The 27608-nt window shown below is 36.8% G+C and overlaps 3 protein-coding genes and 1 non-coding gene across 5 annotated transcripts; 3 read left to right on the forward strand and 1 right to left on the reverse strand.

Annotated features, from left to right (window-relative positions):
- The first annotated feature begins 2345 nt into the window (after positions 1-2345).
- LOC147550110 (uncharacterized) lies at positions 2346-3121 on the forward strand. Its single transcript, XM_086669999.1, has one exon. It carries the CDS (start codon positions 2572-2574, stop codon positions 2908-2910), a length of 339 nt encoding a protein of 112 aa, XP_086526125.1. The 5' UTR covers positions 2346-2571; the 3' UTR covers positions 2911-3121.
- Positions 3122-6790: 3669 nt separating this feature from the next.
- Positions 6791-9817, forward strand: LOC147550111 (syntaxin-71-like). Of its 2 annotated transcripts, XM_086669143.1 has the most exons (9): positions 6791-7109; positions 7196-7321; positions 7718-7883; positions 8145-8230; positions 8352-8420; positions 8492-8536; positions 8648-8710; positions 8795-8871; positions 9614-9817. In XM_086669143.1, the coding sequence occupies exons 1-9, from the start codon at positions 6954-6956 to the stop codon at positions 9627-9629; spliced, it is 804 nt and encodes a 267-aa protein (XP_086525269.1). In that variant the 5' UTR covers positions 6791-6953; the 3' UTR covers positions 9630-9817. The 2 variants fall into 2 exon arrangements, with proteins under 2 accessions (XP_086525269.1, XP_086525270.1); XM_086669144.1 differs by lacking the exon at positions 9614-9817 and having other exon boundaries at positions 6836-7109; positions 8795-8875.
- A 706-nt stretch (positions 9818-10523) lies between these two features.
- On the forward strand, positions 10524-10596 carry TRNAK-CUU (transfer RNA lysine (anticodon CUU)). Its single transcript has one exon. It is a non-coding gene; the product is annotated as a tRNA-Lys (tRNA).
- A 9721-nt stretch (positions 10597-20317) lies between these two features.
- Positions 20318-23402, reverse strand: LOC147550113 (uncharacterized). Its single transcript, XM_086668422.1, has 5 exons — positions 23367-23402; positions 21844-22677; positions 21626-21763; positions 20635-21433; positions 20318-20514 (listed from the first exon to the last, which is right to left on the reverse strand). The coding sequence occupies exons 1-5, from the start codon at positions 23400-23402 to the stop codon at positions 20318-20320; spliced, it is 2004 nt and encodes a 667-aa protein (XP_086524548.1).
- Between the last annotated feature and the right edge of the window lie 4206 nt (positions 23403-27608).

Genomic DNA, 27608 nt, shown 5'->3' on the forward strand with positions numbered 1-27608 from the left:
AGAGAGAGACATCAAGGAACAAGAGAGATGGAAGTATTACAGGAGATTTTGGGGAAGATGGGCAGAAAAATTTATGGAGTTTTTTGTTTAGGAGCACTTGTAATTGCAATTACTATTGTTCAATTCTCTAGTATTGCTTCGGTTGCTCATACTGAATCGATTAACAAATCTCATCTTCATCATCAACAACCAATTGAAGGATAACAAGATCAATTAGGGGTCTAATTAATGGTTTTTATTTGTAGTATTATTTACAATTTTGCTCATTAACAATGTTAATTTGTACTATTTCTTGATAATGAACCAAATAACAACTCTCATCTTCATCACCTCTATAAAATCAAGGTCTGAAAACTCCAACCCTCTATAAAATCAAGGTCTGAAAACTCCAAGTCTCCAACCCATTTGGTTTACGCGACTGAACTATTCAGAGGGAAATATTCCCAAGTAAACAGAAGTAAGGCCTGAAAAACTGAACTTTATGATTCTAGTACAATTAGCGCTTGTTGTTGTTTCGTCTAACCCTAATCTTATCTTAAGTAGTGTTTGATACGAGGGAAACAACTTCATGAAAATAAAAGAATTTTCATGGAAATATTTTCATGGAACGTGTTTTATGGAAATACAAATTCATCTGTTTCGTTGTCATTCGTTTTTTAGGGCGTGCAGAATAGAGCATGTTCATTCCATGAACATTTATGTTTTTGAATTATATTGTAGTTCTGCTAAATTGGTCAATCTGCTTTTATTTTAGTATTACAATTTACTTCTGAGATATTTAAGTTCAGGGTCAACATAAAGTACAAACATTAGTATTTGGGTCACAAACCAATGGTTTTTAACGACCGTCTCTAGTCAACTGGTTCAACGGTTAGTCTATGACCCAGACTCTAAACGGACAAACTCTTGACCCAAATGCTAATGTCGGTACTTTTCTTTGACCCTAACACTAAATATCTCATTTTGTCGGCCTTTAGGGTCTTTTGTTTGAGTCAGTGTCTAGTCTCATTTCTTTCTCTTCATGAGGCACTTTGCATTTAAAGGTATGTAACTCTCATGAAGTTTTCAGATGAGAGAAATAAGAATGATGTATCATCCATGTAAACATTGTGATTTTATCACTTATTAATGGAAATGGTTCCCTTGGCTTCAAAAAAAAAACACTAAATATCTCATAAAAAAATTAAAATCTTCGACAAAAAATACACATAAAATATTTCGAAATTAGTTTCATAATTTATCGGTATAAAAGTGACAAAAAATACGAAGATAAATATTAGAGTTCTTTTATAACAAAAACAAAATAATAGATATAGGTTTCAAGTATCCAAATATATTGAAACACTGTTTCTTTGGTTTCCGTATAATCTAGTTCCTTGGGTGGATCAAGGAATTAAAAGTGGTGTATTTCACGAAAATAAATTCCCAGGAAAATTGAAACCATGAAAATAAACTTACTATCAAACGGTGGAAATACCTATTTCTATGAAAACTCTTTTATTTCTATGGAAATAAGAGATATCAAACACAACGTGTCTCATTATAAATTTTGTATATACTTTTTTCTTTTTTTTTTGAGAAATAAATTGTATATGAAAATACTTTTTGAGTTTTCAATTTTTCTTGTGCAAGATTTATTACTGAAAAAAAAAATTAGAAACCGCCATAAAAATAATTAAAAGAAAGAAACATTTCATCTGAAATAGCCTAGACTAAAATAATATCTCAATGCTAAGGATCTTGTTACAAAAATATGTTGAATATTAAGAAAAGCCTAGGAAATGAATTCAATTGAAAGTCTAGTCCATATACATTCTCATAAACTCTTCATACCTTACAGCCAACAATCTAAAAAATTAGTGTTGTGTATCGGACTGGGCTAGCTCCGAATCGACCCGTTTATAGCGATTTGAACTAGGCTTCGATCTGAATCCGACCGGCTAGTTTAGCTCATCCCAACATTAAACTTGGTTCGGGCAACAAGCTCGATACTATTTCAGGCCATGTAGGCAGGGCCAAGCCCAAAGCCCAGCAGATAAGCAACACTATCTAAAATCACCCTACTTCTTTCCTTACAATTTAGTACATTAATTGGTAGTAATTACTACTACTTATTTAGGCTAATAGGGAAAATTAATGTAGTTAAAGTTAAAATTAGCTCCTTTAAAATGGTTGACTCTCAACTAATCATGTAATGATGTAAATCGGGTATTTAATCGGCCACTCAACATCCATGATCCCTTTGAGCATCTCTTTTAACACACACATGATCATTATTTGATGTGCTATTACTCAATAGCTGCCGCTCGATCAAAAGTAAAGTCATCAAGTCATTCATACTAAGAGCATAGATTGATATTATACTCGAATTAAATTACATCGGGTTCTACTAGATAAATCAACCTACCGTCATTACAGATTTCTTTTCCCCAACTAATCTCGATCTAAATAAGGGCTTGAAATAAATAAATACGGTCCAAAAGGAGAAACAAACTCTATCTCTCTCTCTCTAGAACATTTTCTTTTCTCTCTCTCTAAGATCATCGATCCCCTTTGATTTTTGAATCAAAAATGGCGAAAGGAGCATCGCAATCGCAGTCTTCATCATCGGCTGGTGGATCTCGTCCAGCAGGGACAGTCGGAGTTGCACCTCGTGGATCTGCAGCAGCTGCAGCTGGAATGCGTCGACGAAGAGTAACAGGTGGTGGTGGTGGTGGAGGCGGTGGTGGTGGAGGATTCAGCGGTGGTGGAAATGGAAGCAACATGTTGAGATTTTACACGGATGATGCTCCTGGTTTGAAGATCACACCTACTGTTGTTCTTGTCATGAGTCTTTGCTTCATCGGATTTGTTACTGCTCTTCACGTTTTCGGTAAGCTTTACCGTTACAAATCTGCTGCCGGATCTTGATTTCAAACCTAATCTCTCTCTCTCTCTCTCTTAATTACCTTACGGATTTTGCTGTGCTTGCTTTCTGATTCTAGGTTTAGGTTGTATTGAATTTTATTAATTGAAGGAGACAAAGAGGGTTTGATATTAATAACTTTAGTTAAATTGTGGATTAAAATCTTGATTAAGCTTTTCTTCTATTTGATTTAGAATCTCATATATGATTTCCTTAGATTGTTCATTTCTATTTGGAATTTTCTTATGATTCTTTCCTTTATTCGTTTAATTAAGGTGATAGTTTTGTTCCTCAATTAGGTATTTTTCTTCTGATTAGTGTTAATCCTAAGTTAGATCTTTGATGTGATGTGAGATTGGATATCTATTTGTGTCACCATTTTGTTCAATATGCTGATTTATTTTGTTTGATGGAACCGATTTGATCGTATAATTCCTGTTAATCTGTTATTTGATTTGTATTTTGGTACAAGTTTCCCATGATTCAATGGGTTCTTTTTCTCTAGTAAATTGTTCTAAAATCCCTTTTAGGTTTTCTGTCGTATTGGAATTACAATTTCATTCCTTACACTTGGAAAATATTGATTCAGCTTCTTATTAATAATGTAATAGTTGATTCTTTAATTGTATGACTGAAATGGATCGAAACTAGTCTAAATGACTACTAGTCCAAATCAGTCATTTAGACGACTCAGACAAAAACAAACATCTTTAAATCTGATTCCAGTCATTTAAGATTGTAGTTGATGTCAGGTTGTCTTGGAAAACAGATACAACCTGAGGTTTGAGAATTCGGTACGCCAAGCTTTAGAGTATTGGATGTGTTGATGTACCCGAAACAGTATTAGGAATTCGGTACACTGTATGCAAGGAGAAGCATATTGAGGTAGAGTTTTTGGTAAGGCCGGGTTTCATTCGTCCAATTGAATTGATTATACTGCTAGTTTCTCTGGCTTAGGTTTACTAGGTCTGATGAGAAAACTTAGTCGGAAGTTTTACACTTATGTCCGGACTACTAAGGTTTGGAGAAGGTTTGAATGTAAAATGGATTCTCATAAAATGAGCTTATAAAATGTGGAAGCTCCGCCACGAAGCTCTGCCACTTTGATTGGGTGGTAAATTGGCAAGCTATATGCTGTTTCTCTACTGCAAAGAGAAGGTTCAGATTTTGCTATTAAGAGACGAGTGAATTCATAAGTTAACGCATGTAAAAGTGACTATAAAGTTCACAGGGCCGGCCCTGAGGGGCAAGCGAGCAAAGCCTCGCTTCGGGCCCCCAGGGCCAAGGGGCCTCACGAAAGCCAAAAAATTGAGAATCAAAGGGGCCTCGATTTTTTGCATATTTATACAAACAATGATCAAAAAACAAAAGGAAATAACATTAGCTCAAGTGGTAGGAAACATGTTAAGGAGTCCAAACGACCCACGTTCGATCTCTAGCATAAACATTTTTTCCTTATTAATTGTATTTTTTTCTACTTTAGTTGACTTCTACCACCACCACAACTACTAAACCTCCACATTGTACCTTCACTACTACAACCACGGTTACTAAACCTCTACCACTATCTCCACCATCTCCACCACCATTTAACCGTACATTTTGTAAAAAATACTTTGGTTGACACTTCTACTACCACGACGATTACTAAACTTTCTCCACCACCTCAATCACTAAACCTCTACCACTGTAGCTCCACTACCACCACCATCACAACCATGACTACTACCATTATTATACCTCACAACTACCGCCATTATAAAACCTCCAACGCCACAATCACAATCAAACCACAATCAACACTATCCCATAAACATTAAAAAAAAGGTTGAAACTCTTTTCTCGGAGAATAATTTTCTAATATATATTTTTTCGGTTTAAAAAAATATTAAACAATATACAGATTAGCCGAATTCCGAATTCACTGCGTAATTGTAAGGTCGTTCATAGACCGACGAGGGCTCTCCCCTAACCCGTGTTGATTTTCGAGTAACTCAACCAGATCGTTCAACTGAGTGCAAGTTAGTTATGAACACAAGTTTCATATTTAAACCTCACATTATGTGCAAAGAAGACACATAAAGTTCTGATATAGAAATTTTTTTCCTTGTAAAACGCGTATGGGCCCATTTTTAAAACTCGCTTCGGGCCTCCGAAATCTCAGGACTGGCCCTGAAAGTTCATGAATAATTTCTCCCGGAAGCATACCTTTTATCACAAAATTGATTGTAACCATATGTACGAGTATAACTGATGACAATTACATTGATAGTCTCCACGCACGTCCTAGCTCGTCTGACAGCTAAATCTTCTTTGTACTTGTTTATTCAATTGTTCCTCTTTGCTGTCAATGACTGGATGCCGGAATACCTGCAGAAACACTATTATGATGCTCAAATCAGTTCAGTTTTCTAGGTTAAAAGTTAAATGAGAAATCAAAGCTTAAGAATCAAATTCCTTTTTAGGCCAAATATTTGTTATTTAAACAGGTTTGCATGATGGTGGTAAATTACCGACTTAAAGAAGGTTACGTGGCAGTGTCGTTAATGGAATCTTTTGAGATCATGGCATTTGATCGTATCCTCTCGATATGGCAACAAATAATCGGTGCTATCTGGCTCACCGCATATCCTACATTTCTCTTAGGTAAACCAGTGATCAGAGTGTGGACCTCACTTCTGCAAACCTGTCGTTCTAGGGCTCAGGTTGTAGAGCTAACTCGGGTCTCCCCATTTGCTGGCCTTGAAGTCGTGACAGAGTTCAAGGTTCCTAGAAAATTCGTGCCTACCTCGTGTTCCAAGGCTTTGCTGGACGGACTTTTCGTGGTCCACCCTCCTGTTAGTTCTGCCGAAGTCTCGCTTGTGCGTACTCAGGATTCTTGCACATGTCGCCCAAAATCAATCAGTTAACTTCTTGACTAGTCAATGTTGATCAGTATTTAGCTCACTAATGAAGACAACAAATTACACATAGGAAAAGAAAATGATCGCTGAAATTGCAATCAACATGTCACTACAACACAAAAATGTAATCAAGGAACCTCAGATGGTACAAAATATAAATGATCGTCACTTATAAACTAGTAAGGATCTGAGACTACAATTAAATTGTTTCCTATATGAGATTGAGAACATCCACCTCTTCAAATTAAGAAAGAAAAGATAGATGAGATGGAAAAGAAAAGATTGAACCAGAGTACAATGGAAACTAAGATTGAAAGTAGGGAATTCTTTATATTCATTAGGGTTAATTTGCGAAAGGGTCGTACATAAGTACTAGGTTTTGCAAAAGGAGCATGACCTTTTATTATTTTGCAAAGGGGTCGTGGACTAGTTTTGACTAGTTAAGTTCTAACCAGTAAATTTTAACACCATTAGTTCTAACTCCATTACTTAAAAATATATTGTTACATTTAAGTAAACTTTATACGATCTTGACACTAAAATCGCAAAGGTGGAAAATTATGACATCTCTTTGTAAAACTCAATCGGAAACACCTCTTTCAATTTTCGGAAAAAATCAAAGGTGGAAAAAAGGAAAAAAAAAGATGAATTGAAGAGCCTCTTTTCCTGCAAAACAAAAGTGAGGGCATAAGGTTGATCAATAGCTATTAACCATCCATGTGGAGGAATATTGTCCACTGGATTCACTTGGGGTAATGCATTTACATCTATGTAACGATTGTAATTGTTCATGTGACGTTAAGTTAAATTTAACACTTACTTATCGGTCAATACTAGTCTACGACCACTTCAAAAAACAGTCATGCCTCTTTCGCAAAAACTGGTACTTATATACGACCTTTCGCAAAATAACCTATTCGTTATAACCGTGATGGTCCAAGGAGGCCTCTCTAATTTAATTAAGTGTAAGGATGTAGTTATAATTCCAAATAGTAATAAGGACTTAAACCTCTAAACCACGGCAAGGCTGGTACTCTTTCCAAATTATTATTTCGTCCCCTCCGGCTCCGAATACGAGATCTAAGGGAAAGAAAAAGAACACTAGAACCGATCGGAAGAGTCTTTCTTTCTCTCTCTAACTGAAGATGAGCGTGATCGACATTCTTACTCGAGTCGATTCGATCTGCAAGAAATACGATAAGTATGATATCGACAAGCAAAAGGATCTCAACGTCTCCGGCGACGATGCCTTCGCTCGTCTCTTCGCCGCCGTCGAAACTGAAATTGAAACGGCCCTCCAGGTTCAATTTCGTCGATTTCTTTCTCTCTCTCTCTAGTTTCCTCTTTATCGTGTTCGTCAATATCTGATTCGATTGTTAAAACACAGAAAGCAGAAGATGCTTCGAATGAGAAAAATAGGGCTGCTGCGGTTGCCATTAATGCTGAGATACGCCGAACAAAAGCTCGATTGCTCGAGGAAGTCCCGAAATTGCAAAGATTAGCGCTTAAGAAGGTCAACTCTCTCTCTTGATTTTTAATTGCATTCTATTGTTTGTTCGAATTATCGATTAGGGTTTTGTTGAATGTGTCATAGAGTCCTAATTCAGCTTGTATACATGGAGGGGATTTGTAATTGTATGTCCTCAATTGTTTTTTTTATACATAGTTGGACTTATAAAGGACCATACCTATATTTATGTTGTCTAAAATCACACCATTTGTAGTTGGGGCCTAGTAGGAGTACATTGTTTGTTGAATCAAAGTTCATAAATGTGGTTCGGAAAATTTCATTTCTGTTTTAGAAGTATATTTTTGTTGTTCACTTTATGTCCTATGATCATTCGTATTATAGTAAGGTGGCGTAATTCTAGGTTATGTAGTTTCATATAATTATTCATGACAATCGCAGGTCAAGGGGATCTCAAAAGAAGAACTTGCGACCCGTAATGACTTGGTTTTGGGGATGTCGGAGAGAATTCAAGCTATACCAGACGGGACTGCAAGTGCTGCAAAACGAACTGGCGGTTGGGCAGCTTCAGGTTCTCGTCAAGAAATCAAGTTTGACTCAACATCAGGTAATCGGTGTTAACTAATTGAGTTCCCATTTTCCGAGTCCACATTCTTTTCGAGCAGTTTTATGATTCAAAATGTTGTTCGTTACTTCTGTAACCCGTTAGCAATTCTTTGTTGGTTTATATTGCTATTTAGATCGATTTATTTCATGTAGGTAATAGGTATTTCCTTTTTAATGAATTGTTTAGCCGATAGAAAGAAAGGTTAGCATTCTGTTGTCAGCTGCTAATAGTTAAGGTTTACTTCTGCACTACCTCTTACAGATGGACGATTTGATAGTGAATTCTTCCAACAAACAGAAGAATCGAGTAAGTTTAAGCAAGAATATGAAATGCGAAAATTGAGACAGGCAAGTACTATGCTGCTATCCATTTTGTTCTTGTTAACTCTATGTTGTGAGGAAGTCTTGGCCCTGCTTCCTCATTGTTTTCTAAGAATGTGTGTACCATCTAACGATTAGGCATATGCAGGATCAAGGTCTTGATGTTATCGCTGAAGGGTTGGACACACTCAAAAATATGGCTCACGACATGAACGAGGTCAGTTTCTTGCATCTTATGAATACTCAATGAATTATGGAAATAAAGTCACACATTGGTAACGTGTGCAGGAATTGGACAGGCAAGTGCCTTTGGCTGATGAGATCGACGATAAGGTGATAAATTTATTAATTGACTTCCTCTTTTTATTGCAAATTTAATAGGGAAATATAACACTAGGATACGCTTATGGTACCTTGTTTAAAATCAATTTGATCTCATTATAGGTGGACCGAGCTAATGCTGACCTTAAGAATACCAATGTCAGACTGAAGCACACTGTTACCCAGGTATGTATTGTGGGTAGTTTTCAACTCAGTCCGTCTCTGATAATGATTTTGAAAGGTTACTGAGCTTGGTGTCATTGGTTTCAGCTGAGATCTAGCAGGAACTTCTGTATTGATATTATTCTCTTGTGTGTAATCCTGGGAATTGCTGCCTACTTGTACAAGTAAGTGTCTTCTCCTCCAGCACTCTCTTTAGTAGCCTAGAGATACTCACCGTAATTAGTTCGAAGATCCTTAAAAAGAATCTATAAACTTGTCCACTCATCATATTCATATGGTCGTCATTTGTTAGTTTCTCTTCTTTGTAGGTGTTGTTGTGTGCTTAGTACTATTTTGAGTTAAGAGTAGGAAATGAAGGGAAAACCTTACCTCTAGCCTCTAGGTTTAGTTTATATGTATAAAGATTGTCAATTGTAAACTATGACATAAAACAATCGATGTTTAATTTTTTAAACATTTGACAATATTTAGTGCCTCTTTTGGAACATTTAGATTTACCAACTTTTTGGTGTTGGTTGATTCCCCGGGGCCCAGTGGGGAATCGGGTTCTTCAAACTTTTATTTGGCATTTCAAAATAGTAGAACTCGCTCTTAAAACATTCAATTCGTTAAAGTATGTGCTTAGTTACTTCATTTTCATTAAGTTGGAGTATTAACCTAATTAAAGCTTTACTTAAATTCATCTCTTTCTATTTTTAGCTTGAATTGAATAATCAGGAAAATGAGTTAGAGGTCTGGGCCTTGACCAGTGTTTTAGATATCCTTTTATGTTGTTAAATGGTGGTTAATCTCACGTCGTATCACTTATCTGGCTATTCCTATTTCAGCAGTACTACTAGTTTTGACAAATAACATGTTTTGTCGTAACAATATACTCAGAGAAAGCTTTCATTTGGTGTTTTGCAGTGTATTGAAGAAGTGAACAGGTTTTAACATAACATCTCCGGCGAGTTTGATCCTGAAGTTCTCTGGTATGATCTTATTCGTACGAGGTGTCTCTGTGATTGATTTACTTGTATGATTTACTTCAAATATTTCACCTATATAAAGACTTGAATTACAACAACTCTGCATAGTTATATTATGGGTGCTCTCTTGTTTTATACTTTTTAATTTTTATTGTTGTTTTTTCGGCTTTCTGTTTCAGAAACATGAAGTGCTTTTTCTTTCCCAAGTCAGAGCAGACATCTGACTCGAAGTCTGAATTGCCTCCAATCAGTTTTCTTGGATTTGACTAATTCGTGATGTCTGATCCTTTGAGTGATTTTTCGTTTGATTGAGTCAAGCGAGTTAGATTTACAAAAAAAGAACACCAAAGTCATTATCGTTCACAAAGGTTGAACTAAAATTTTATCAGGTATTCATTCTACTGATACATTGAAGAGGCCGTTACGATAAAACTATATAATTATAACTATCACGACAACATAAAGAACGACACGACGGAATGAAGAACGTGCAATGATGCAAATATGTACATTGGGTGAAAAAAAAAAAAAAAAAACAAGAGGAAGCCACAGAACAAACAATGCCACAGCATGACAGTCTGGGATTTGCTTTGCCTAGGGTTCTTTTACAAAACAATCTTCAAATAGATGATAACCTAATTAACTAGAAATAAGGCATGTAATAGATGAGGTTGTATATTGGTTCAGCCGACTTTTGGGCCCTATCCACAAACCAATCGGAAGGGTTTGGTTTTTGGACCCGAGAGTTTGGTGGACATGAGAGTTTTGACTTTTGAGTAATTGGTCAAGCGCACAAGGACTCAAACAGTATACGTACATATAGACATATGCCGTCAAAAATACCACCAGCCCGTCTAGCTCAGTTGGTAGAGCGCAAGGCTCTTAACCTTGTGGTCGTGGGTTCGAGCCCCACGGTGGGCGACTCTTTTTTTTTTTTAGTTTGACTGTAATTTTTGTGGTGCTTGTGTACCTTCTTACACAAAAAAAACTTATGAAATTAGAGAGTTCCATTGAGCTGCACCAACTATTTTGAGGGGATCTCATAAAAAAAACTATTTGGAGCGGTATAGGTTAATATGATAGTAGATTATTTAATTGATGAAATTTCAGAAACACCTAACAACGTAAAATCATATATTATTTGTTATTTGTTACGATACATGAATTCATTGTTAAATTTGTGGTCATCAAACTCAAAAACTAAAGATAAATAGTCTTTATATTTTATTTTTGACTAGGTAAAACTCGTGCCCATAGCCAGGGGACGGTTAGTTTTGTCGAACACTACAAGAGATTATATAAGAAATGACAACAATACAAGATCTAAATGAAAATTAATCAATAGTACATTCTTTAAAAAGTAAATGCAAAACAACATCAAACCAAATTGTAAAAATGATTTTCAGTATCCATTTGTGTTGAAGGAGCCGTAAAAGTTATATTACATCTCAGGGAGATTTTGACAAATAACATCAATGTGTGCAACTTCAATCGTATCATGAAAACTGAACCTAAAACAAATTTTAGGTTGACTTCACCAGAAGTTGCTTACTACTCATAAACCTGCAAAAATACAAAAAAGAGATAAAAACGATATAAAAAAATAGAAAGATACGATAGAAACAGTGTATAGATGTCAAATCGGAGTAAGAAGATGATAAAATACCGAAAAACCAATAATCCCATTTCTAAAGCCCACATCAGGTTTTTAGCTTAAAATAAATTGTTTGAAGCACGGACGAAAGACACTATACTCCATCTTAACCATATAAGAGTTCATCGTTGCTGATAAAGCACTAAGCTCTAAGGACGGTACTGAAGCATGAAAACTTAATGAATTTCATCAAGAACCTAAATTTGAAAAGGTGGAATTGTCAGTGACATACAAAGACAAAATTCCTGGAATTCTTCAAACATTTTTCGACACTGAAAATGCCTCTTGAACCTGGAGCAGTCTTACAAAATAGATGAAGGTATGAGCACTGAATTTGCAATGGAATTTCCGACTTGGAGATGAAGCACTATTAGTCATGACTCATGGAGACTTGAGATGAAAGGGAAGGATAGACGAACTGATGGTGAAGAAGAAGATTCACAGCTAGCCGGTGGAAGAAGAATACGAAGGATTGCAAGGTGGAGGGAAAAAGAATAGGATTTGTTTAAGGATTTTTGAGGGAGAGGACCAAAAGTAGCCCGGTAAATTAGCTTCCGCCCCTGCCCATTTCCAAATTGCGTTTAGGGTCCAAAATGTCAGATTAGCCTGGCAGTTCCTGTTTCTAAGGGTTATTCCTTCCCTTTTTGCCCCTGCCTGCTTCTCCCTTACCTGCCTTAATGGCTGATTGACACGGCAATTAATGAGCCGAATTTGTCTAATCCGGATCATTAAATGAGGAGAAAATATCTCCAAATTTATTTCCTTCCCTCTCCAATCTGATTTCCTTCCTTATCTTCCCGCCCAAATCTCTCCTTTATTTTCTTTTTTCTCTCTCTATCCTCTGTTATCTCTCCTTTAATGGCGCAATTTTCACCCAAATTTTTGGGTTGAAAATTTCAGTCCCGCTCAAAATCTATTCAAATGTTTCTACCTCTATTTATAGACAGAAGCTCATCATCTTTTGAAAGACCAACTGTTTCTGTTCTTCCACATCAGGTTAGTGATTTTAATGTTCATCATCTTCCTGGCTTGAAGGGAACTCTAGTGTTTTGCCTCACTCATATTCTGCCATGAATACTCCCTAAACCCAAACAAAAACAAAAATAAAAACAAAAACAAAAACAAAAACAGAAGCATTTAAAGTCATCTTCTAGCCTTGAATGGTATCATTTAATGTTATCATTTTTATGTTCTTAAATATCATCTTTTAGCCTTCAATGTTATCATTTAATGTTTCTTTTGGTCCACTGCTCTTTAAAGACAAACAGTTAGACACTACATTTCATTCATATTTGTTTTGCTTGACTGTCCCTTTCATGTTTCTGCCATGAATACTCCTTAAACAAAAACAAAAACATTTAAACTCATCTACTTGCATTGAATGAAATAATTTCAAGATGATGGATGTACTTCCAACAGAGGTCACCAAAATGATGAATTTTAGGATCCTTTGAACAACTCCTTCGAAACTAATGATTTAATGTAACACTAGTTCATTCCCCAGCAATCCATTACTTCAAGACATCACCCTTAATGAATCTGTATATTTATAGTTGGTTGTACATTTTGTAGTTTCTACTTAGTTATATAGTGTTTGTTCTTGGTCAGTTTTCTGTACATGTTTCTCTACAGTGGCCAAGCTTACCGTACATTGTTCAGTTCCCGTTTTGCAATATGTCTCTACTTTCGTTTAGTTAATTTTTGCAGGTTGGATTGCATATCTCTAATCTTAACGCGTCAACTTTGAGTCGGTATATTTTCATTCCTTATACTTTCGTTTTTATTGTTCAACTATACTGTACATTTTTACGTTTCATATCCGTTAGCCCGTTCCCTCGGCTTTACATAGTTTACAGAACATTCTACAGTTCCCGACCTTCTCTTATGCAGAATGAACAGAGAAGAAATGTCGTCTCAGTCAAATGAAGAGTCCATTCGTGAACCAGAACGTCAATTCTTCAGTCTCCACCCATCAAGTATCTCAAGATCACCACCCTTAATGAATCGGTATATTTTCATTCCTTATACTTTCGTTTTTATTGTTCAACTATACTTTACATTTTTACGTTCCTTATCCGTTAGCCCGTTCCCTCGGCTTGGGATAGTTTACAGAACATTATGAAGTTCCCGACCTTCTCTTATGCAGAATGAACAGAGAAGATATGTCGTCTCAGTCAAATGAACAAAACCATCGTGAACCAGAACGTCAATTCTTCAGTCTCCACCCATCAAGTATCTCAAGATCACCACCCTTAATGAATCGGTATATTTTCATTCCTTATACTTTCGTTTTTATTGTTCAACTATACTGTACATTTTTACGTTCCTTATCCGTTATCCCGTTTCCTCGGCTTTATATAGTTTACAGAACATTCTGAAGTTCCCGACCTTCTCTTATGCAGAATGATCAGAGAAGAAATGTCGTCTCAGTCAAATGAAGAGTCCATTCGTGAACCAGAACGTCAATTCTTCAGTCTCCACCCAGCAAGTATCTCAAGATCACCACCCTTAATGAATCGGTATATTTTCATTCCTTATACTATCGTTTTTATTGTTCAACTACACTGTACATTTTTACGTTCCTTATCCGTTAGTTAGTTCCCTCGTGTTTGGATAGTTGACAGAACATTCTAAAGTTCCCGACATTCTCTTATGCAGAATGAATAGAGAAGAAATGGCGTCCCAGTCAAATGAAGATTCCATTCGTGAAGCAGATCGTGAATTCTGCAGTCCCTACCCATCAAGTACTTCAAGATCACCACCCTTAATGAATAGGTATATTTATAAGTCAGTATGTAATTCCCGTTGTGCTTTATAGTTGGTTGTACATGTTGTAGTTCCTACGTAGTTATACAAGGTGTGTTGTACTTGGTCAGTTTTCTGTACATGTGTCCTTCACCTCTGTACATGTTCCTTCACCTCTTCACCTTATTCCTGTAATTATTCAGGTTTGAACTTGAATTCTTCCCTTCGAATGCTTCAAATTTGTCAAGATCATCACCCTCAATGAGTACAGAAGCAATGAATCGGTACATTTTCATTCCTTATATTTTCAATTTTATTGGTCAAGTATACTGTACCAATTTAAGTTCCTGATCCGTTCGTTGGTTCCTTTGTCGTATGATAGTTGACGGTACATTATTCAGTTCCCTATTCCTATTTATATATTTGTTTAACTTACGCAGGTTGGAATGTGGTTTTGTCATGCCTAATTCGTCAATTGTGCCTCGATCATACACTTCAATGATTCCACAAGAGTTGAATCGGTACAGTACTTTGTGTGTTATACCTTTTTTGACTGGGAGTTGTAAAATGTCTGGTTCACAATTAAATGTAAGGTTAGTTTTTCTGTTCCTGGTTTTAAACTTTGTGTATTTTTGTAGGTCGTCCAGTGATTTCTTCTTACCCCCGCCTTCTAACCATGGTGATGGTTCCACTGCTCTTGTCAGAAGAGAACCTCTCCGGTCTGAGAGTTGGCCTGAAGTATTCACCCATGAGGGTCAAGAATTTCCTGGCGGTGTGATTGCATTTCGCCAGGCTCTCAGTCGATACTCAATCAAACACGGTTACAATTATGTGTTTGTGAAGAATGACCGCGATCGTGTCACCTGTGTTTGCAAAAGTACAAAATGCAAGTGGAAAATACACGCGGTTGCTCCTCTTAAGTCGAGATCTATGTTTATCCTGAAAGCCTATAACCCCGTTCACACCTGTGAAGACTTCATCACTGGTGTACGCAAACCTCGACTATCGACTGAAGCTGTTAGTTTATTGATTGCAGAAGACATTAGAGAGAACCCTACCAAGAGCACAAGGGATATTGTTAGTTCCTTCAAAAAAGATTATGGTATTAAACTGAGTTACTACTACTCATATCATGCTCGAAATGCGGCAATTTGTATAGGATTTGGTGATGAAGCTGATTCCTATGCTAAACTGTCCTGGTATGTTGATGCTCTGTCAAGATCTAATCCTAACAGTCATATCGATCTGGAAGTTGATGAAGAGTCGCATCGTTTTGTAAGAATTTTCATTGCTCTTGGAGCATGCATAGAAGGTTACAAGCATTGTAGACCTCTGATATTCGTTGATGGTACGTTTGCTAAAACAAAGTATAATGGATGTATTCTTGCTGCAGTTGCGAAGAATGGAAACGACGGTAATTATTCTATTTCTCTTGAAACTGTTCCCCGTACATTTTGTTATTGTCAGAAAACCAAACAGTTATCTGTTCATTTGTTAGTTCCCGTAACATGCTTACATTTACAGGAAACAGTAATGTTTATACTTAATCATTGTGTTGTACGCAGGTTTTTTCATTCTTGCCTATGCTGTAGTTGATGTCGAAAACGATGAGAACTGGCTCTGGTTTTTTGGGAACTTGAAGAATTGTATAGATATTGGTGAATCACTTACTTTTATGTCTGATAGGCATAACGGTATATTAAATGGTGTTCGGAATGTATTCCCATCGGCCAACCACTCCTACTGCGTGTGGCATTTGCGGAACAACTTGAATTTACGAGTTAGAAATGGTGCCAAGAAGTCAGATTATTTCCAGTCATTGATGTTCAAAGCAGCTCGTGCACTTACTGCCTCAGACTTTAGCAAATACACTGGGGAGATTTGTGTAATGGGTGGGGCTGGAGCTGAAGCTTTTTTGAACTCAGTCGACCCTGTTCATTGGGCAGATGCCTTCTTTCCAGGGAAAAGGTACGGTTTAATTTGCTCTTCCTTGTCTGAGTCCTTCAATTCATGGATCCGAGACGAGAGAGTTATGCCAATAACAGTCATGCTCGATATGCTGCGAATGAAGATCATGAATATGATGAACGAGAGGCGAGTTGAGTCATCTAGTTGGTCTACTTTCTTATGCCCGAAGGTAGATAAAGAAATGCAACTGCGTTACAAAGTGGCTTGTAGTTGGACGTGCGTCCAGTCCGGTGAAGCTCAATACGAGGTATTGTCTATGCCCTCCCATTCAGTTGATTTGGCGCTACGGACCTGCACTTGTCGCAAGTGGCAAGTAGAAGGCATACCATGTGAGCATGCGATTCTGTGTATAAAAATGAACGGTGGCGATGCCTCTTCATTTTTTGATTCCAATTTCACTACCGAAGCCTATTGTAAGACGTACAGTCATCCCGTTAAGCCTGTACCTACGTTTGATGAGCCTAAATCATATGACCCAGACACGATGATTCTTCCTCCTCTCACAAAGCGACGTCCGGGTAGACCTCGTACCACTCGAATTGAAAGTGCCGGGTATTTTCCCAAAAGACAGAGGGTGTGTGGCAGATGTAATCAACTGACGACCCATAATCGTGCATCTTGTAACGAACCAATATAGTGATGGGTTAGCACTCATGTGGATGATTTTGTTTAGCACTTCTTCAAGTGTCCAGTATTTTGTTAGCACTTCCTTTTGAAATGTAAGTTTATTTTTGTTGTCTACTGTTGTATGTAGAATACATTTCATGGTTTGCAGTACATGTATTTCTTTATAGTAAACTGTTTTGTTTACGAAACAGAACATTGTAAAACTTTCAGTATGTTATAAAACTGTCAGTAGATTATGTAATGCCTTGTACCTGTACCGTATGTTGTATGTGCATTTGATAGTTTCTAACCTTTCACATCTTGTGTCCTTTGGTCGAAATTGTACATAATGAATGAGTCTAAGTTGTACAAGTTTTTACCCTTCAAAAAGTTTGATGTCCACCACCAAACGGGCAGTACATTGTAAAACTGACTGTACATTATAAAACTGGCAGTAGATTATGTAATGCCTTGTACCTGTAATGTAAGTTGTATGTGCATTTGATATTTTCTAAGCATTGAGTACCTTTCACATCTTGTGTCCTTTGGTCGAAATTGTACATAATGAATGAGTCTAAGTTGTACAAGTTTTTACCCTTCAAAAAGTTTGATGTCCACCACCAAACGGGCAGTACATTATAAAACTGACTGTACATTAGATAACTGGCAGTAGATTATGTAATGCCTAGAACCTGTAATGTAAGTTGTATGTGCATTTGATATTTTCTAAGCATTGAGTACCTTTCACATCTTGTGTCCTTTGGTCGAAATTGTACATAATGAATGAGTCTAAGTTGTACAAGTTTTTACCCTTCAAAAAGTTTGATGTCCACCACCAAACGGGCAGTACATTATAAAACTGACTGTACATTATAAAACTGGCAGTAGATTATGTAATGCCTTGTACCTGTGATGTAAGTTGTATGTGCATTTGATATTTTCTAAGCATTGAGTACCTTTCACATCTTGTGTCCTTTGGTCAAAATTGTACATAATGAATGAGTCTAAGTTGTACAAGTTTTTACCCTTCAAAAAGTTTGATGTCCACCACCAAACGGGGAGTACATTATAAAACTGACTGTACATTAGAAAACTGGCAGTAGATTATGTAATGCCTTGTACCTGTGATGTAAGTTGTATGTGCATTTGAACAGAAACATTGACAGTAAAGTATAAAACTGACAATACATTATCTAACTAAAATACCTTTGGTCGAAGTTTTTGAAATTAAAAACCTTAACTTAGTTATCCGCTCTGGCATAATACAAAACATAATACAAAACAGAAGTATTTTTCAGTACAACAGTAGTTAATAACATTTGTACAACATTTTTTACAATTATCAGCTGTCCTTTTACATCATCTTACTCCAAGCCTTTTGTGACTCCCTTAAAATTTTGTACGTCACCTCCGTTCTCATTCTTCTAGCTCTGTCGCTAAATTGTTCGGGCTGCGTGCAACTGTCTGGCATGCGAAAGTCTTGACTGTCTATGAATATTCTTTCCAGATGCAGCATTACGAAAAGACCGCAGTCCGGTCTGCAGGATAAAAACAAATTTTCATTATACCAAGTTGTAGCCATTAGAAGAAGTAAAGAAGAGAACAAGTCAATGTCTAGAGTACGGTAAGTTATAAAACTGCCAGTGCATTATGTAATGTCTACTGCACAGTAAGTTATGCTTTGTGTGTTTTTGAACAAATCAATTTATAGTAAACTATAAAATTGACAGTGCATTCTGTAATGTCTAGTGTACAGTAAGGTATGCTTTGGGTGTTTTGGAACAAATCATATTATAGTAAACTCTAAAACTGACAGTAAACTATAAAACGGACATTATAAAACTGAAAGTGAATGGGACTTACTCTTTCCCTTGCTGTGGACATTCTTCTTCCCTTAAAAATGGGATCTTTATCTTCAGTCGTTTTCGTCCGCAGTTCAATTCATTTAACACACCTGCAAGGACTATTGCAAACTCCCTTGCATTCTTGTTGCACGTTTGAGCGAGCTGTCGATCATTGATTAGTGAATTATAGTGTATCCAATCATTTTCATGGAACCTATACACCAGAAGCGTCCAGTGGTAACCATAGTATGCATCATTGGTGTATGGTGTGTTAATTGGAACACACAACACTGAGGTATGGCCTCTGATAAACTGCTCCTTAATTCTGGTCTGCAAATTTGCAGTTATTGTATCGGGGTGCCGTTTCTGGTTGATCAACGTCTACAAATTACCAATAATACATTTTAAGAAATATTTGACAGTAACACAATACAAAAAGTGCGAAGCAATCTTACGTAGATCAAGGCTGACAAGAATATGATCTCTTTGCTTTTGTTATCTGGCCTTCTGTGAAGGTGGTCTGCAAACCAATCGATGATTTGAGAGTCGCACTCTCTATACATCATTAGATCATCTAACTCTTTTCCAGTTAGACGGTGTTCATTATCTTTCTTCCACACCTCCAGTCTGTACCGTACATTTCATAATTTACGAGACATTCAATAATGTACGTGACACATTCAAATGTGTAATAAATTAAAATATTTACAAGAAACTTACTTTTTCCAGCCTTTCTGGCAGAACTCTAGCAGTAGAGGTCTTTCTTTCTGAAGCACATAAGGCCAAAGCCCTCCTATTTTCCAGTCCCCTAAGCTCTGTTTGTCTTCTTTGTTCAAATTCATGGATTCCACAGCCACAATTTCCTTTCCCTTATCTGCCTTGAATGTCGCTTTCCGCACACGTGGGTTTTGCTTCACCCTTCTTATAAGAGAGTTCTGAAGAGCCTTTGACCCTGATTCTCCTTTGCTTGCCACTCTCTTTGGAGGGGAAACAGTTTTCTTTAGCACTTCCTGGACTGACTCTTTGCCCATTTTGATTATATCTGCAAAATCAGAATTAGGTGGTGTCTGCAAAATATCTGAAGTATTATGTTTGCTGATCCCCTCTTCTGGTGGTGTCCAAACCACTATTTGTGTGCAGTCAATTCCCAGATCAAAGCTTGGTGGCGTAAGTTGGTTGTTGCTGATTGTACTGCCCTTCTCTTCACATGCTACATTTTTTTAATACAATGTTAGAGATTAGGTTTGTTAAATAATTTTTAATCACTATAATAACATAAACATCATCTACTTGAATCAAAAAATTGCGAATCTTACCTTTTAACAACTGATCTTTTTGTTGTAGTTTAAGTGTTTCCTCTCTATTATGAATCCTTTGAAGCCCAGAGTCATCGTCGCTCGATAAATTAACGTCCTTGCCCCAAAGCTCATCTCTCTCATCTTTTTCCTCCTTCTCTATGTATTTATCTGTTTTTATGTAATCGGGAATTAATATATGTCACCGATATTTTCAAATTTACAAGCAACAAAACAACTGAGGATGCATTGTAAAGTTCCCGATCAGTAAACTCAATCCCAGTACCCGTTTAGTAACATGTAGTTAAACAATATGCAGAATATCATGAATTAAAGTTCTCTTAAAGTAAACATAAGTTCATAAAAACCTTCACTAAAAGGAAACCACCTAATATGTCATAAAGTACCTTTGTTCAAGCTATTTTAATACGATAACCACTAACACTAGACATGTCATAAATCCTCCTATCCTTAACTACTCTTTAGTACTATTTAAGTTTGATTGAAATGAGTTTGACTGTAATCGAAAATTAGAGATTGCCTTTTCCTTTGCCGGCATGCTTTTGCTTCTTTGCATGATCCTCTGACTCGGACGATTCATCATCATCATCTGTTTCACTCTCACTTTTTTCTGCTTGACCGTCTTTCACAGTTTCTTCTTCACTCTCAGTCTTGTCTTCTTCACTACTCTCACTGCCGGTCTCACTCTCACTTATCTGACTTTTTCCTGCCTTAGTAATCTCATTTTTCTCCACTACTCTCACTGTCTCTTCTTCTTCACTACTCTCACTGTCACTTTCCTTCTTACCCTCATCTATCTGCCTCTGTTCTTCTTCACTACTCTCACTGTCGGTGTCACTCTCACTTATCTGACTTTTTCCGGCCTTAGTAATTTCACTTTTCTCCACTACTCTCACTGTCTCTTCTTCTTCACTACTCTCACTTTCACTTTTCTCCACTACTCTCACTGTCTCTTCTTCACTACTCTCACTGTCACTCTCACTTATCTGACTTTCCCCTGCCTTATTAACCTCTTTTTTCTCTACTCCTCTCACTGCCTCTTCTTCTTCACTACTTTCACTTTCACTATCACTCTTACCTTCCTGGTTCCCCTCATTTTTCTCTATCTCCTCTTCTTCTTCTTCTCCACTCTCACTTTCAGTTTCACTTCCATCTTTATTCCTCTCCTCATCCTTTCCTGTCTCACTTTTATCCTGACCCTCTTCTTGTTTATCAGTTTCACCACTTTCAGTTGCACTTCTTTCTTGTTCCTTCTCCACTTCTAGATTTTCCTGTCCTTTATCCTGCTCTTCCCTCCCATCACTCTCACTTACATTTTCTTCTCGTTCTTCCTCCCTTGCTGCTTGCCCAGTTTGTTCCCCCTCAGGTTCTAGCTGTTCTTGACTTGGACCCCCTTCATATGTTGCTGTTTCCATTCTATCTTGTGATTGCAGCACATCTGAATAAGCTTTTAAAGCTGAGTCTCTTTCCTCGCATGCTTTTGCCAGCTCCTGTCTCAAAAGAAAGATTTCTCTTTCTTGGTTCTCTATTCTCTTCAACAAATTGGTTAAGCTCTTTGGATTTTCTCCTTCTGACAAAATTCTACTTTCAACATCATTTTCTGGCCAGATTCTTCTTTCATATACCTGCAAGATTTTAAAAAATACATCAGAAAGTAACACAACTTACTGAAAATTAGACAACTGACAAGACATTAGAAAACTGACGCTTAATTACCACACTGACAGCACATTATAAACCTGTTGATACATTAAAACACAGACTGTAAATTTGTTACTACAGTTTATATGTTTCAACTATTAGATGCAGAATTATACCTGGTCCTCAATAAGATTTTGAAGTTTGTCGTCGAATGTCTTATCAATTTCTTGCAGAGACCATCTCACCAATCGAGGCACTTCATCCTTCACCTTGCTTATTCTATCGTAGCATAGAGTATGCTCGCAGAACCAGATCTACTCAGAGATAAAAACAATTACATAACCAATAAAATGTCACTGAATATACCAAGTGTCGTGAAGAAAATAATACTTACAGGAAGGACAATTAGGCATCCAGAAGCTTTGATTGGATCGTGTGGGTGCCAACTGATCCTGTCCATCATGTACGCGTGCACTGCTCTTGCCCACGATACTTTTTTTATTGTTTCCATTGATTCCAAGCAGTTGAGGAAGATCGGGGGAATGGAGTAACCAGTACTCGAAGCAAAGAGTAGATTAGCAGATAGGGATAAGATTACCAGCTTAACAATGTCCATATCATCCACATCTACATCGTCTACGGCTTTGTTTAGAGCCTCGGATACCGAGTGACATGTCACATAACCAGGTATTTCTCCGAAATATTTGATACAGAAGTCAATCTGTGGTTGCCTTAATACCTTGGTTTTGGGTATCACATCTTCCATTTCCCCCTCCATTGGCAAGCCCAGGATGAGGGCCACATCATCTGCTGTCAGTTGAAGCTCTTTGCCTGCAAGTGTGAATCTTTCAGTCTTTGTATTGTAAAGGCTGAGGATTTCGAAGATAGCTTTGTTTGGTCGAACTGGATTTGCCATATCGAGCTTGTTTTCATTGAAGGCTCTCAACAGGTATTTGAAAGGAGTCTCATCCAACAACTCCTTCTGTCTGTCACTCAACTTAAAATAAGTGGTCTTCATTTGGTCCCAAATTTTACGAAGGGACCACTTGTATGCCTTTGAGAGTTTGCTATTCAGTTTGTCGGGTCGATTTTTCATCTCTTTTCCCCCCTGTTCACTTCCCTCTCCTTGAGGTTTTGTTGGCTTCTTTTGTTTCCGTTGAGGACCCTCCGGTTCTTGGGATGCTTTCCTCTTTCCTTTTGTATTCTTCACAATTTTTGGTTCAGCTTCCTGCGGGAACAAAGGAGTTTTCAGTAAATTAAAAAACCGACAGTAAACTACAAAACTGACAGTGCATTATGTAATGTATGGTGTACAGTATCATATGCTTTGTGAGTGTTGGAAGAAATCAATTGTCAGTAAACTATAAAACTGACATTGCTTTCTGTAATGTATTGTTTATCATATGCTATGCTTTGTGTTTTTTGGAAGAAATCAATTTACAGTAAATTATAAAACTTTCAGTGCATTATGTAATGTATAGTGTACAGTATGCTATGCTTTGCTTGTTTTGAAACATATCAATTTACAGTAAACTATAAAACTGACAGTGCATTATGTAATGTCTACTGTACAGTAAGGTATGCTTTGTCTTTTTTGGAACAAATAAACTTAGAGTAAACTATAAAACTGACAGTAAACTATCTATTAAGAGTAAACTACAAAACGGACGTTATAAAACTGACAGTGATCTTGACCAAAGCTTTGTGCATGGGAACTAAAAAGTTTCTAGACATCTGGATCATGTACATGAAACTAAAAAAAGGTAGGATGAAGTCAGTGAATTGTCAAATCTGCAGGTAAATGGGTTGTGAAAACAGAGAAATGAAGTAAGATGCATCAAATCTTTATTTTAGATATGAAATGACATGACGACTCAAACTGACTTCTGAATTTCTCTGTTTTCACACCCCATTTACCTGCAGATTTGACAATTCACTGACTTCATCCACCATGGTTACTGTTTCGACCAAAGGACAGTAAAATATTTCAAAGCTTTGTGAAAAAGTAAAACGAAATTGTGCATGGAAACTAAAAAGTTTCTAGATCACTGGATCGTGTACATGAAATTAAAAAGAGTGTGGACTTTTGTACCTTCGTCTTCCCCCTCGGACTACTCCTGGTTGGTTGTTTTTCTTTCATCTTATTTTGTTTCACGGATCTCGACCTTGTGGTTGCTGGCTCTGTAGCGATTTTTTTTGGTGAGGTTGTTTTTGTGATTTTCTTCACCATCTGCAAACAGTAAGGATCCAAGTTAAATTTGTAACAGATTTCGAAGGAATATTTAGGGTTTTTCGTCAGATTTAGGGTTTTTCTTTAGATTTAGGGTTTTTCCCTCAAAAATCCTTTTTCTTTTTGTTAAAGAAAACTTACCTTTTATGAAGAACAACTTCAGAGTTTTTCTTTCACTGATTTCGAAGGAATGAAGAACAGCTTGAGTGTTTGAACAACTTGAGTGTTTCGAAGGAATGAAGAACAGCTTCAGATTTCGAAGGAATGAAGAACAGCTTGATTTTTTGAACTGGTTTTTAGAGAGAGAGAGTGAGCGGTTTCTTTTGGGTAATGGACGAAGAATGAGGAATAATCAGGAGTAATGGAGAGAGAGAGATTGAGCGGTTTCCAAAACTGAAAGGCGTGGGCTCGAGGTAATGGGGAAGTGACGTTGGCGTGGAGGAGTCATTCGAAACCTGACTTCACGTCAGACTTTGGCCAAAAAATTAGTCAATTTCGCGCTTTTTTTTTAATGGCAAATCCGTAATATCAATGAAATCGAAGGTTTTTTAGTTTTCCACTTTCAAGGGGCTGACAATTTGGACCTGATCTATAATTCCGGACTGCCTTGGGCCCGGTCCTCATTCTTCCCATGATTTTGGGCCGTTTGCCCAAGGCCTCTTTGTTTAAATCTCTCTCCACAGTCCTTCATGCCCATCATACATTTTTTCATGTATAACATATAAAAGACATTAATACTGGTTTGGATCGGTTTGTTCTGTTATCCATCAAATAAATTCATGCACCAAACTGAATCCTTCATTTATGGTCTTTTAGTATCCGAACCAATACCAATAACTCTTATTTCGATCCTCAAATGGGAGCATCTTCATTTAGTTTGAATTTGCATCGGATATGCCCTAACAGAAAAACAAGTTATTTTTAATTTTGAAGTGTCACATCTTAATTTGACCGTCTTTGTCAGCTTTAGTGGGTTGAAGTGATTTGTCCAACTTCTCAATAATACATCAATTATGAAATGCAACCCTCAAGTCAAATTTTAACTTTTGAAACGTCAACAAATTTATCTAATAAAAAAGAAAAAAATGGTTTCCTATTTCCTTAACTAAGATATGAATCTCAAGTACTATAGTTTTCTTTGTTTACTATCATACCATGTGTCTGTGTTGGTTTAACACAAGCTATAAGTTCACCTTTCCACCCATTCTCTCATCTCATATTGTAGGTAGGAGTAGTACCCAAATCAAGTGTCAAATGAAATGTTCACTTCATAAAACACAAACCAAAATAAGAGACCAGGTTCTTCTTGACACTAGTCATGTGGGGATGAGTCTGGACCCAATGGTAGATATTCAAGATTTGAAAGAGAAAGAATGAAGAATGAACATGCTTACACAAACATAAGCAGCCCATGTGCAATATTTGGCCAAGGCAAAGGCACTCTATTATCAAATAATAATTCAAATCAAAACTAGTAAAACACCATCTAAGTAATAGTGTAGAATTATTTTGATGTTAGGGAAATGTGCATATTCCTTCAACAAGGTGGCCCTCTATTTCAAAGCAACAACTCTACATAATCCATACTTAAGTATATATTTAAACTAGCTAGAAGAGATTAGTTTAAACAAAAAAGAAAACCCCTCAATCTCCTTAAAAAATTAGGTAATATATATATATATATATAATCTAGTTCTTGAAGGTTTCAAATTGTTTGTTACATTCTAACTCGTGCTTTGGACCTACAGCATCTATGGATCAAGTGGTTTTTCATAAAATGCCAAATGACATAAACAACGATTGTGCAAATGACATTGTATATTCGCCGTGGAACTTTGGTTGATGTCTGGGTGTCTGGTCCAATAAAAAAGATTGTGATATGATTTATTTTATTTTATTATGACTCCATTGTCCAACTACAAGTAGAAGTAATACAAGTAGAATTTATTCAAGGAAAAAAACATCCTTAAGGAGTGGAAAGTAACACCGGCGACGACAGGAAAATTGGTTATCCACCACTTCCTTGATAAGTAAGGTGTCCTTTGGCACCATAAATCATGAATCAATTGAATTAAAACAACCTTAACAAAAAAAATTGAATTAAAACAAGTATTTCCATGAAAAAAAAAAAACACTTATTTGAATTTAATTGATTCATGATTTTGAAGGTAGCTCTGGGAGGATTAAGGATATGGTGGCGATGATGGTAGTGCTATTGGATCCCTGCAGGTATGGTGATGGAGGGGGTGGTGCTGGTTGCAGGTATGGTGATGGAGGGGGTGGTGCTGGTTGAGATGTGGGGATTGAACTCTGGTGGTAGTGGTGGTGGTGAAGTATGGGAGTAGTGGTGGAGGTATGGTGGTAGTAGAGATGTGGTAGTGGTGGAGCGTGGAGGTACGGTAGCGTTAAGGTGTGGTGGTGGTGGAGGTATGGGGTGTGATGATTTGTGTTGGTGGTTGTGCAGGCGACGGTGGAAGTACAACGGTGGTGATTGTAGTAGAGGAAAAATATTTTCAAATAAAATTCATATATATACTAGAACTTTGTGAACTAAACCTTAAAACTAAAAATTTAAACTCTATGGCGAATTCAAATTTTAGTTTAAGTAATTTTGATGTTTTACCATTATTAAACTAAATCTTTTTTTTTTAAGTAGGGTCAAAAAGTAACTTATTTGTATTGTTGAATGACACACTAGGCGGCTCTAAAACTGCTGTACTTTGACTTTTGGAAATTCTTAACATATATTGGGTTTTTATTATCATTAGTTGTAATTGCAGCTTTTTCTCATAGCAAATTGTTGTCATCAACCAAAATAATACTCTCAAAATTAACTTTTTGACAGACACCTTAGTGAGATAAATGAATTTAAATTACTTAAGAAAAACTCTCACAGGAATAACATGGTTTAGCAAACAATTAGCTGTAAAGTTAAACACTTTTGCTCTTAAAATAATCAAGACTAAAAAGTGATTAACATGCATGACAAGCCCATGCTTTAGCAAGTCAACAACATTCGAAGTAGTCACTAGCCCAATGGAACAAAATAACAATAGTTTTCCCTAGGGGTGAGCAACGGTCGGTTTTTTCCGGTTTTGGCTCGAGCCGAAACCGAACCAATAAGTGACGGTTTGACTAAATCGTCGGCCGAAGTCGAGCCGAACATTCGGCCGACCGACATGGTTCGACTCGGTTTGGTTCGGCTCGGTTGAGTTCGATTGATCGGTTTAACCGATCATAATTTAGAGAAAATTGTAAACTAATGTCATTCATTTCATTGCATACACCGAAAATAAAAATTAAGAACTCATCATACTTTTTCCACCATTACATATGCTGAAAATAAAAATTAAAAATTTATCGTACTTTTCCACGATTACAAAAATAAATAAATAAATTGAAGTACGAATAGAAAATCTATAATTGTAAGTTATTAACTAAGAATAGGTTGTGGTAAATAGAAAATCAGTGAAGACTTACCTTTAAAACTTTTCAATCAAGTTGAATAGGTGGTTGATGAAGCCGACAACAACAACTAGGGAGGGAGACGGATAGTAGTATGGAAGATTCGATTAGGGGTTTTCTAATTTTTTTACTTTTTAGTTTAACACTTTCTAACTTTACAAAATTATTATTTCATTTTTCCTTAGGGTTCGGTCGGTTCGGTTTGGGCGGTTTCTAGAAACTCAAGTCGAGGCCAAACCAAGCCGAATTAGGGTTGTTCGGTTTTTCGGCCGAACCGAGTCGAACGGTGATCGGTTCGGCCTAAAAATCGGTCGGTACGGTTCGACTTGGTTTGGTTCGGCCAATTGGTTCGGTTTCTGCTCACCCCTAGTTTTCCCTTTAAATCTTTGCGTTTTGTAAAGCAGTTGAAAAGAAATTTGTAATTTGAAGATGTATTAGTTTGTAAGTCAAACATGTATCAAGAC

The sequence above is a fragment of the Eschscholzia californica genome, unplaced genomic scaffold, assembly GCF_041429995.1.
Source record: "Eschscholzia californica isolate CP2 unplaced genomic scaffold, dmEscCali1.0.p SCAF_3, whole genome shotgun sequence".
Taxonomy (NCBI): Eukaryota; Viridiplantae; Streptophyta; class Magnoliopsida; order Ranunculales; family Papaveraceae; genus Eschscholzia; species Eschscholzia californica.

Excerpts from the sequence above, each read along its gene's own strand:
- LOC147550110 (XM_086669999.1), top strand. The coding sequence starts at position 2,572 with ATGGCGAAAGGAGCATCGCAATCGCAGTCTTCATCATCGGCTGGTGGA.
- LOC147550111 (XM_086669143.1), top strand. The coding sequence starts at position 6,954 with ATGAGCGTGATCGACATTCTTACTCGAGTCGATTCGATCTGCAAGAAA. Across the intron at positions 7,322-7,717 it reads AAAGATTAGCGCTTAAGAAG|GTCAAGGGGATCTCAAAAGA; the intron begins GTCAACTCTCTC and ends TGACAATCGCAG. Across the intron at positions 8,711-8,794 it reads TGAAGCACACTGTTACCCAG|CTGAGATCTAGCAGGAACTT; the intron begins GTATGTATTGTG and ends CATTGGTTTCAG.
- LOC147550113 (XM_086668422.1), bottom strand. The coding sequence starts at position 23,402 with ATGGTGGATGAAGTCAGTGAATTGTCAAATCTGCAG. Across the intron at positions 22,678-23,366 it reads GTGAATTGTCAAATCTGCAG|GAAGCTGAACCAAAAATTGT; the intron begins GTAAATGGGGTG and ends TTGTTCCCGCAG. Across the intron at positions 20,515-20,634 it reads AAGTGAGAGTGACACCGACA|GAAAAAGTCAGATAAGTGAG; the intron begins GTGAGAGTAGTG and ends TTACTAAGGCAG.